Source organism: Bos javanicus, chromosome 11, assembly GCF_032452875.1.
Source record: "Bos javanicus breed banteng chromosome 11, ARS-OSU_banteng_1.0, whole genome shotgun sequence".
NCBI lineage: Eukaryota > Metazoa > Chordata > Mammalia > Artiodactyla > Bovidae > Bos > Bos javanicus.
Window position 1 is genome coordinate 22,138,924 of NC_083878.1, and position 11,886 is coordinate 22,150,809.

General features: G+C 42.1%; 1 protein-coding gene across 2 annotated transcripts in view; it reads left to right on the forward strand.

The window, feature by feature from the left end:
- The window catches only part of TMEM178A (transmembrane protein 178A), a 286,152-nt gene extending 276,090 nt beyond the window's left edge, over positions 1–10,062 (forward strand). For both annotated transcript variants that reach the window (XM_061432152.1, XM_061432151.1), the window contains one exon: positions 9,090–10,062. In XM_061432152.1, the coding sequence (XP_061288136.1) occupies positions 9,090–9,331 (242 nt within the window). In that variant the 3' untranslated portion in view covers positions 9,332–10,062. The remainder of the gene's footprint in view (positions 1–9,089) is intronic.
- Positions 10,063–11,886: the final 1,824 nt, after the last annotated feature.

The following is an 11,886-nucleotide window of genomic DNA, read 5'->3' on the forward strand; positions in this document are numbered from 1 at the left end:
CCTGGTTGTGCTATTATCCTAACGTCATAAGACATTACTGTTCGGGGAAATTGAGTGATGGGTAATGTAGGATCTTGCCTACACACAAGTTATTTTTTAATTGGGTTATAATTACAATGTTGTATTAATTTCTGCTGTACAACATGAATCAGTTGTAAGTGTACATGTGTCTCCTCTTTCTTGAGCCTCCTTCCCACTCATCCTCCATCCTACTCACCATTTTACTTCTTTCAACTGCGTTTGAGTCTACAGTTATTTCAGAAGAGAAAGTTTAAAGAAAAAAAGAAGAAAAATGTTTGCAACCTTCATCATTTGGGAAGTATTTTGTTTTCTAGGCTTCCATTTAACATTCTACCAAATCCATTCCCCATGTCCCTATATTGTTCTGTGTTCCGTTTTTAATCAATTTTAATAGCTGCATTTTCTTCCATGGAGGGGATTTGCTGTGCTGTAGTCCTGTACTATGGGATTTAGGGAGGTTTGTTTCATTTTTGCTACTACAAATAATACCTTTCCATTTCCTTGTAAACACTGAGACAGCTGTGTTAATCCGCTGCGTGAGATAAATTAGCTATAGGACCTTTCCATGTAGCAGCAGCAGATGAGAGCAAATAAGGGTTAAAAGAATTGATTTTAATTAAGCAGAAATGTCTTCGGCAGTCCTAGTCAGCGTCACTCCCACCGATTTTTGATGCTAATCTTAGCCTCTTCTAAGGCGCTGGCATCTTCACTCTACCTGAATTTATTAGTCAAACCTTCAATGAAGATCCTCAGTGATGTGACAGTTAAGATGTTAAAATGGAAACTTGGAAACAATCTCTCCTTCTGCCGTATTGCATACAGACAGCTCTTGATTACCCACATGTGGAACAGCAGGGCTGTAACTGTCACGTATCCTAATTCCCTTGGGGCTCTCAAGCAGTCCGCCAGCAGGGCCAAGGGCACAGGGCCCCAGATAAAACCTTCTGACTTCATGTCCTCTGGGTTACACACCCTGTCACTGAGGCGTATCCAGAGGACAAAGGAAATAAGACTAATGATCCAGGGTGGGGGGCTGCCCTTGACCAGACAGCACTGTCTTTGGGCACTGCTAGTGAGTATGTGCCTCAGCTTCAAGTGATGCTTTCATTAGATCAGCATTGTGATAGAATGATGATTATCATTTGTTAGACATATAAATCACCCCACTCCAGTACTCTTGCCTGGAAAATCCCATGGACGGAGGAGCCTGGTAGGCTGCAGTCCATGGTATCACAAGGAGGCAGACACGACTGAGCGACTTCACTTTCACTTTTCACTTTCATGCATTGGAGAAGGAAATGGCAACCCACTCCAGTGTTCTTGCCTGGAGAATCCCAGGGACGGGGGAGCCTGGTGGGCTGCCGTCTCTGGGGTCGCACAGAGTCGGACATGACTGAAGCGACTTAGCAGCAGCAGTAGCAGCAGCAGACATATAAATATTTTCAAAAGTTAATTTATTCAATGCAAATATTTTGGGGCCTCCATTCCCCTTCATAGGCTGTGCCAGGAGTGACCACTGCTAACAATACAGGGCTTTTGGGACAGCAGAGAAAGAAGAAACAGTCCAGGCCACCCCAGCCAAGTTCCAGGATGGGTAACACCCACATTAGGCAATCCATTGTTTTGCTTCAATACATTCAATTTTTGTTTTTTTAAAAGGCCTCCTCTTTAGATGTATTGACTTATCTAGGGTATCTATTGATTATTTCCTAAAACTATAGGTTCTTAATGCTATATCTGAAACTCTTGGCGCCAGGTGCACTTTGGAATTCAGGATTTTAAAAATATATATTTTTTAGATTTTTAGAAAGGTAATATAGTGCATGTATTCTGTATTATCTAACACCCTAAGCAGGGTCTAAAATCAAATACATTAACATTTTTGCAGCCAAACATATGAATATTCACACTAGGCAAGATCAATAAGGACTGTCAATAGCCTTGTGTCACATCAGACCAAGATTTGCTGGTCAATTACACTGCTGCAATCTCTCAGAAGACAATTGCATGCTTTCTGGGTTTAGTAGTTACAGCCTGTGGATCATGTATTTGACTTTTTCAAGAAGTGTCATCTGTCTCTGTTAGTCCTGCCTAGTCATTTAGTTAAGGCAACTTAGCAATCGCTCTTTGAGTAATCTGTGTGAAAAGTAGCATGAAGCTTTTTGTGTGTGTGTGGAATTGCAGAGACCAGAATGATGGGCAGGCCATCTTTTGAAGGAATGGGGGAAAAAAAAAAAATCAATGTTTATGCCTTTGGGTGTTGCAGCTACGTTATTTATCAAACAGGCTAACCAGGATGAAGCAACTTCCGCTCTCTTCTGCCTTTCAAGCACATCAAAGGAGGATGGTGAGAAGAGTGGGCCCAGTTACCCTAATTATACTGTACCAGCTGGCCACGGGCACTGAGAAGAGTTTAGGGAAGGAAATTCGGTTGATGATCTGAGATGCAGCATAAATTCACTTCTTTCCTGATCTGAAAATATCCCTTCCAGTCTTGTAATTCTGTGATATCACTGTATCTTCTAATTAAGAATTTTGGCAGAAAACCTTTTAATATTTTATAAGAAAAGTAACTGCCTACAGGGCTCTTCAGAACCAGTAATTATTCACCCTTTTGACGATGCTACCAGCAATAGCCAGGACAGAGGCTTGGGACTTATAAACTCCTTTCCCTTGGCACCACTAGCTGGGCTGAAAAGTGTCAGTGGTGGTTGCCCCAGGGAGCTCCTGGTTGGTCAGGAGAGAGGAGAAAATGAAGGAAAAGTCTAAGAGAAGAAGAAAGAGATGTGACCTCTCTCCTCGTGGATTTTTAAGAAGGATCATTTGATTTAGAACTTTGAAATGCAAGGTTGGTACCTTATCTTTCCATGCCCTCATCCCATATCTCGCATTAACTAAGTTGCTACTGACAAAAAGGCAACATTATCTGAAATAACTTGCTACCTAGATAAACCTTGCATGCTAAGTCGCTTCAGTTATGTCTGACTCTTTGTGACCCCATGGACTGTGACCCGCTAGGCTCCTCTGTCCATGGGATTTTTTCAGGCAAGAATACTGGAGTTGGTTGCCATTTCCTTTTCCAAGGTAAATCTTACAGAAGGCAGTTTGGAATGAATTGGTTCTTAGGTGTGTAGAACTCACTGCATTGTAGAACTCAGTTTTGTTCAGCAGGTTTTGCTGACTCCCATATCCTCTGTGCTATTAGGCCCCATGTGGAACTTACAGGAAGTCTGGGGTGGGGAGGGGTCTCTACTCCTTTTCCCTGAGATGCGTGCTTGGAAGTGAATGGAAAGAACATTTGGGGTTCATGATCACGTTAGTGTCAAGAAAATGATGGCTGTGACCATCAAGAACTCATTCAACTCAGCTACCTCTATGATAATCAGAACTGGGTCTGGAACCTAGAAGGGGCTTACAAATAATTCTTTTTTATTTTTTGGCTACGCCTCACAGCTTGTGGGAATTTAGTTCCCTGACCAGGGACCTGTGTCCTTGGCAGTGGGAGTGCAGAGTCCTAACCACTGGACCTCCAGGGAATTCCACTTATAAATAACTCTTGAGCAACTGAGTGAAAGTGAAAGAAAGTGAAAGTCGCTCAATCCTGTCGGACTCTTTGAGGCACCATGGACTATGCTGCTGCTACTGCTAAGTCGCTTCAGTCGTGTCCGACTCTGCGACCCCAGAGACAGCAGCCCACCAGGCTCCCCCCGTCCCTGGGATTCTCCAGGCAAGAACACTGGAGTGGGTTGCCATTTCCTTCTCCAATGCATGAAAGTGAAAAGTGAAAGTGAAGTCGTTCAGTCGTGTCCAACTCTTAGCGACCCCATGGACTGCAGCCTACCAGGCTCCTCCGTCTGTGGGATTTTCCAGGCAAGAGTACTAGAGTGGGGTGCCATTGCCTTCTCCATAGTCCATGCAATTCTCCAGGCCAGAATACTGGAATGGGTAGCCTTTCCCTTCTCCAGGGGATCTTCCCAACCCAGGGATCAAACTGAGTAAATAACTCTTAAAATAGTAAAGTTTTGCTTAGGCTTCAAAGGTTCGTCTAGTCAAGGCTATGGTTTTTCCTGTGGTCATGTATGGATGTGAGAGTTGGACTGTGAAGAAGGCTGAGCACCTAAGAATTGATGCTTTTGAACTGTGGTGTTGGAGAAGACTCTTGAGAGTCCCTTGGACTGCAAGGAGATCCAAGCAGTCCATTCTGAAGGAGATCAGCCCTGGGATTTCTTTGGAAGGAATGATGCTAAAGCTGAAACTCCAGTACTTTGGCCACCTCATGTGAAGAGTTGACTCATTGGAAAAGACTCTGATGCTGGGAGGGATTGGGGGCAAGAGGAGAAGGGGACGACAGAGGATGAGATGGCTGGATGGCATCACTGACTCGATGGATGTGAGTCTGAGTGAACTCCGGGAGTTGGCGATGGACAGGGAGGCCTGGCGTGCTGCGATTCATGGGGTCGCAAAGAGTTGGACACGACTGAGTGACTGATCTGATCTGATCTGATAAAAGGGATAGAAATGTACTTCATACATTGAACACATGCACACAATGTTACCGGCTGGATTGTGTGGCCCGCCTCCCATTCATATGTTGAAGTTCTAACTCCTAGAACCTCAGAGTGTGATTGTATTTAGAGGCAGGGTCTTTAAAGAGGTAATTAAATCTAAATGAGGTCATTAGGGTGGGCCTTAATCCCAGGTGATTGGTGTCTTTATAAAAAAGAAGAAATTTGGACTCAAATATTATCAGGGGAAGGATGTGTGAAGGCACAGGGAGAAGACCACCAGCTTTAAGCCAAGGAGAGAGGCCTTGCAAGAAACTCACCTTTCTAGGACATTGATCTCAGACTTCTAGCCTCCAGAACTGTGATAAAATAGATTTCTGTTGTTTTAGCCATCCAGACTGCTGCTACTTTCTTAAGGCAACCCAGGCAACTAACACACATGAAGACTATAAGACATGTGTAGGGAAATAAAATAGAATTCAACAGGGTCAAAACTGACCAAGACTACTAATCTAGCTGCACCAAAGATGTTTTCGTCCTTTAAACACTTTTCCTTAGTGTCTTTGAAGTTAGAAGGGTTTTTCTTTCCTCTTCTTATATCTTGAATGGAGTAGGCCTCTTTTCCAAAAGCTGGTTTCAAGCATTGGAAACACTGCTTTGTCTCCTGTCCCTACATTTCTTTGTAATAATCAGAAACAGTGATGCCCAGCCCATGAATAAGAGCTGTGGCAGCTATGTGCGTGCAAACTTCCTTAGAGCTGTGAGGGTCCAGAAAGGGGAAATTCCTAGATATGCTCTTTGGCTCATCTTTACTTTTCTCTCACTCAGAACCACTTCAAGAGCATCTCGGAGGGAGAAAACAATGTCCCCAGAAGAGCAGCCTCTGGGGACAGTTGTGGGGAGGGGGAGGGGTAGAAATCAGGCATATTTATGGGCTCATGGAGTCTCTTCTACCCCATCCCAGCTGAGAGAGTAAAGGCAGAAGGAAATAAAGCAGGTTTTCATCAAGGTTTGGTGATGTCCTATTTCAGAAAGAACTTAAGTGGCACAGAGATGTGTATATTTCAAGATAAGATAAATAAAAATAAGAAATACAAATAAGACAAAGAAGCAGTCATGTTTGCGAAGCAAGATGGATCCAAGGGTGAGGTCAGTAGCCAAAAAGCATGCCATGAATTTGCCAGTTTTTGCTCCTGGGTGTGGGGTGTGGGTACAAATGTATACATTTTAGGGGAGTTTCAGCTCTCTGGCAACTTGCTGGGGGGGAAAAAACTTCTATTAGTGATATCATTCACAGTGTCCATGAGGTAAGCACAAACTAAGTGCCCTGGGCATGACACTCAGGGCAGAGAGAGATTAAATCCTCAGGTTACAATCTTTTTCTATTCAGTATGAGCTGGTGTTGTTACGCTGAAATTCATTTCACCCAATAGATGACCAGCCCAAGTTTCTATGCATGAAGCAGGGTACTTAAAGCTGGTGCATTGGGACAACCCAGAGAGATGGGATGGGGAGGGAGGCGGGAGGGGGGCTCAAGATGGGGGGTGGGGGACACATGTACACTTGTGGCTGATTCATGTCAATGTATGGCAAAAACCATCACAATATTGTATTATGTGCATTTTCTAATTGTTGTACAATCATTGTTTATATAATAAAATGAGGAGAAACCAAGGGAAAAAAAAATTCATTTCACTCAAAGCAGTTTTGGGTGTTGGTAGGGGAGAGATGCCAATAAAATCTAAGTTTAGTATAAAATCAAAAGGAGTACGTGCAGAAAGAAAAATTCATGACTCTTTCAATTTTTATTTAGCTGTATAATACTGAGTACTAGATTCACTAGGAAATTTTGGGAAATGGCCTGGCTCTATGCTATATTGTGGAATAATAGAGTCTCTGAAAATTGGCACAGCGAGGGACTTCAGGAACCAAGCCCTCATTTTCTTTCCTAGACGAAACTCAGAGATTAGTAGCAGAGCTGGGGACCAGAATACATATTATTTTCATCCCAGCCCAATGCATTTGGACATCAAAGGCTGCTTAAGAGTCTTAGTTTGAACTCATACTTTCTGAGGTCATTAAAAATATGTTACTTGTAAAAAGCTTCACTTTCAAGCACTCAGCTGTGTGCAGACAGATAAATGCAGATTAGAGTTGGTTCTCCTGTGAGCAGGTTACTGTTCTATTTTTAGTATTTTACCTGTTGACACTCTAGAGATCAAATTCTTCTGCCTATTGTTCTATTACCAGCACTCATTAGACGGGCCTTGTTACATATAAAACATTGTCTTTGTTTGGCTGCCATTGAAAACATTCATGTAGATGCAAGAACATTTGCTCTTTACATGGTTTGAAAAAAGCAGAGTAGTATTCTGGTTTTAACTGGACCAATTCTTTATGAAAAACTTATTTCCATCATGATCTTTCTTTAGAGAACTCAAAAAGCAATGTGTTTACCATAATAATTTGGAGCAAGAAGTCAGAAAACAAGATTTTATAAAACATAATTGCTTTAGAGTCTAAAAATAGAATTATGCCAAGAGTAGGAGATATCAAATCACCTCAGATCAAGTGTCCTTTTCATTTAAAACATTTCTAAATGCACATTTGGAAAAGGATTCAGGCAATGTATCCTTATGCGATTTAAGTGCAGACAAATTCTATCACTTAAAAATGTCATTAAGGGGAAAAAAGGAGGCATTAAGGTGATCTTTATTTCCTCCTGGCTGCTGCCTGTTCTGAGTTTGTTTTCTTCTGGTGTTTCTGATCCCCAAAGCTCTATTAAAACGGGATATAGCGGTCTGTTACTTTTCACCTTCTCTTTACAGTTCCAAACCTGTCTCCGAATCCTATGGAGATGCTGCAGAGATCCCTAAGGTTACCAAAGCAATTTTCCAGCAAATGGATATAACCTCCTTTGTACACAAGGATAAACCAAAATACTAAAAACAGATATGTAGGACTCAGAACAGAACGAAACATTCTGATACTTGACTGGATTTTTGTATTTATTACCCACCTTCAGCTCGGCAACTGCCTTATTGCAATCCCATGCCTACCAAAAAGGAGCATCCTTGGGATCCACTGTGGTGAAATAGAACCATCTACATCCATGAGTACTAAGAATCCTGTCTTTTGGGCTTTTGCAGCATTTTTATCAGAATGCTGATTTTAGTGTTCTGAAAGGACAATTCTATATAACATGTTGACATGAACAAATTAAATTGTTCATTTTCCTTCAGTTCAGTTCAGTCGCTCAGTCGTGTCCAACTCTTTGCGACCCCATAAATCGCAGCACGCCAGTCCTCCCTGTCCATCACCAACTCCCAGAGTTTACTCAAACTCATGTCCATCGAGTCAGTGATGCCATCCAGCCATCTCATCCTCTGTCGTCCCCTTCTCCTCCTGCCCCCAATCCCTCCCAGCATCAGAGTCTTTTTCAATGAGTCAACTCTTCGCATGAGGTGGCCAAAGTACTGGAGTTTCAGCTTTAGCATCATTCCTTCCAAAGAAATGCCAGGGCTGATCTCCTTCAGAATGGACTGGTTGGATCTCCTTGCAGTCCAAGGGACTCTCATTTTCCTTAAGCCACCCAAATTACCTGCATTCTGAGCGGTTGAGTTATAGATCTCCTATATATGATGTCAGCTATTTTACATCAACTCCAGCTTCTTGGATTTAATTTATATTATTTTAAATTTTTGTATCCATTCATTAAAAAAAAAAAAAAGATTTTTGAAGCCCTAGAACGTGCCAAGCTCTGTGCCTTAAAAGAAACTTGTAAAAATTAATTTGAGATATTATTCACAGACAACCAGATACATTTCAAGGATAATGTTAATTGAAAAAGAAAGACTTGGTATGACTGCAGCTCTCTAAAAATGCATCAACTCAGGTATAGAACAAAAGGAAATGAGACTTGGGACTTCCCTGATGGTCCAGGGGTTAAGAATCTGCCTGCCAATGCAGGGGACACAGGTTCAATCCCTGGTCCAGGAAGATCCCACATTCCTTGGAGCCTCTAAACTCGAGCACCACATCTACCAATCTGGCACCCTAGAGCCCGATCACCACAACTAGGGAGCAGCCCTTGCTCACTGCAGTTAGAGAAAGCGTGCACACAGCAAAGAAAATCCAGTGCAGCCAAAAATAAAATAAACAAAAACAATAAAAAGGAAATGAAAATTGTTTGTATTAGGGTTGAGTGATTATAGAAGATTTTTTCCTTAAAAATAATCAAAATTTCTAAGTTTTTAAGAAGAAAAAAATTCATATATACATACCATTTAATTTAGATAATTCTGAATAATTCAAGTTACCAGAATTTCCTGCATCTTTTTTTTTCATTCCTGTGTCTCCAGAACCTAGCATACAGTCTGGCACATAAAGGTTTTGCCAATGTTTGTTGAATGAAGTAATTCAAGTGAAAGAATTGTGGATCTTTTATTAATTTGGACTCATCATCTCATTTGTTGATCTGATGTTCACAAAGGCCTGTCTGGCATTTGCCTGTAGCCGGCAAAACAGTAACGGATCACTCTGCTCTCTTTGTATTATTTATAGGAATATTTTGCACCATCTCCCTCTGCACTTACGCTGCCAGCATCTCCTATGATTTGAACCGGCTCCCGAAGCTAATTTATAGCCTGCCTGATGATGTGGAACACGGCTACAGCTGGTCTATCTTTTGTGCCTGGTGCAGTTTAGGCTTTATTGTGGCAGCTGGAGGTCTCTGCATTGCTTACCCATTTATCAGCTGGACCAAGATTGCACATCTAAAGTCTGGCAGGGACTCCACGGTATGACTGTCCACACTCAAGTTCACTGCTTGGTGGCCCCGTCCACAGTGCGGACGACTCTTGAAGGGGACGGAGCAGAGTTTGAGTCAGGATCCCAAGCACAAATACCGTCTTTTACATTCCAGTCTGTTGCCTGCCAGCCCCTTGTGGATGACTGATATCTAATCATGCAAAACCTCCATACTTTTATAAGGACAAGACTACTGTGGATTCAAGTGCTTTAATGACTATTTATGCTTTGACTATGAGGAGTAGGGAACAGTGCCATGGAACATTTCTCGGTTTAGAAAGAGAGGAAACTGCAATGGAAAAATTTGTACGATTGCCACTTATTTCAGAAAGTTTGTATATAACAATTACCCGAGAGTCATTTCTATTTGCAAAAGGATTCATAACAAAGCGAGTATAATTTTCTTGTTGTTGTACCATGCTTGTTAAATTTTCATGCTGCACCTTCAGAACTTGTCCTAATGGTGTCTTGTTGTGTCAGCTCCAAATATTTGTGCATTATTTGTTGATGTTTTTTGTTACAGGAAGATTCTTCTGTTGCCTTATTTATTTTTAATTGAAGTCTCTTCTCCTTCTTTGTACTGGAATCGAAATCATAAGAGAAACAGACCAACCGTGGAAGAGTTACCCTGTAATACTATGCAGTATTGTTTGAAGTCCTGTCTGTTGTTCAACCTGTCTCTTTATGTTAACCGGATCTCTGCATTAAATGACTGCCTCCTTGTTAATCTGGGTGTGTTCTTCTGTCTTTCAGCCATGGCAGTAGGTCTCCCTAGCCATTTGGACAGGTGAGAACTCTTGTTTTTCACAGACTTGTTTCATTTCAGTGAGGTTGGTCATTTTTATTTATCTTTTGTGGCACCCACACATATGCTATTGACAAAAGATATCATTTTTCAAGCTTCTTTTAAAACCTCACTGAAGTATTTTGAGTTTTCTTCTCTCCCTCTTCCTCTCTGTGTGCGGTCTGCCTGGCATGTAGCCAGTGATAAGGATTTACAGTTTCTGGCCTTATCCTTGGACCTCCTAAGCCAATGGGTTTCAACCTTGGCTGCACAGCAGAATCACCTGCTTAATCATCTTCACTTGTACCTAAACTGTGCCCTGTCCCAGAGCAATTATCATAGAATATCTGCAGCTGGGCCTCGGCTTGAATAATTTTGGAAAAGAAACACCTCAGGTATGACGTGCAGCTGTGATAAAGAGTCACTGTACTGCGTCAGAGCTGTGGTTATCTCCTTAATAGCTAACATTCATTTAGCACGTACTGTGTGCCAGTAACTGGACTGTTTTTTCCAGGTATAATTTCATTCAAATCCTCTCAAAAGTTCTATCAGGTAGTGTTAGGCAGCACCCTGCAAGCCTTGTGGATGACCAGCCTCAAGACGGAAGAAAGAGCCCAGAGACAGCGACAGAGAGACATCAGCAGTTTATTGGACATGAAATCTTACACATCTGAAGCAAAAAGGTCCTAGAGCAATACCCCTCAGTAGATGGCAGGCAGGCTATGGCAGTGGTCTTTGCTACCTGGGGGAGAAGGAGGCTACCATTTCTCAGGGAATTGATGTCAGATTGGCTCATTAGTTACCAGGGAAACAAGAAGCTGAGACACCTTCCCTCACAGCCCCGCCCCGCAGCTTAACAACTATCATGAGGGTGTATGTTTCCCTTTAATAAACTAGCAGGTGGAACTATTCTGGCCTAAGGGGCAGGGGGCAAGCATATTCCCTTGAGTAGGGTGTAGGTAAAGCAGGGATGGATCAAGCAGAGGATGTGCTGAGAGCAAGAGAAGAACTATCTTGAGTGGCCTGATCATCCAGGTAGGTACTTTTATTCCATTTTACTGACAATGAAGCTGAAGGGCAGACTCAGAGCACTTGCTTCATTTTTTTTTTTTTTTTAATGTGTGGGTATAGGACAAAATTCAAACTCTTCCATGGCGTTTCCTTATCTTTTAAATGGAAAAGTGTGTATGTTCAGTTCCTAAGCCGTGTCCGACTCTTTATGACACCACAGACTGTATATAGCAGGCTCCTCTGTCCATGGGGTTTTCCCAACAAGAGTACTGGAGTGGGTTGCCATTTCCTCCCCCTGGGGATCATCCCAAACTAGGGATTGAGCCAGCATCTCCTGTGTCTTCTGCACTGGCAGGCAGATTCTTTACCACTATGCCACCTGGGAAGCCCTAAATGGAAGGGTAGGTTTACTAGCTAATTTTTTGCTTTTCCTTTTAAAAACTTTGGCATTATCTGATATTCTACACACAACATGTGAGAAAGATGGTCTATAAAAGAGAAAAGATGTTATACCAGAAGTACAGCAGTGTTTCAGATTTTAATTTTGTAAAAGATTTTTCTCTCTTCATGATGAAACTTGATTTGGTGATTGTAGAAGGACAGTGATAATCTACCTACCCCTGCCCAAAAATCAAACTTCCGCATATTTTCACGTAAGCCTTTCAGAAGAGGTTAGATGATCTGGGTGATCTCATAAGCTCTTGTTGAGGCCTGTGGCCATATTCCCCGACAATCTCTCAGGCCTATTTAATAAAC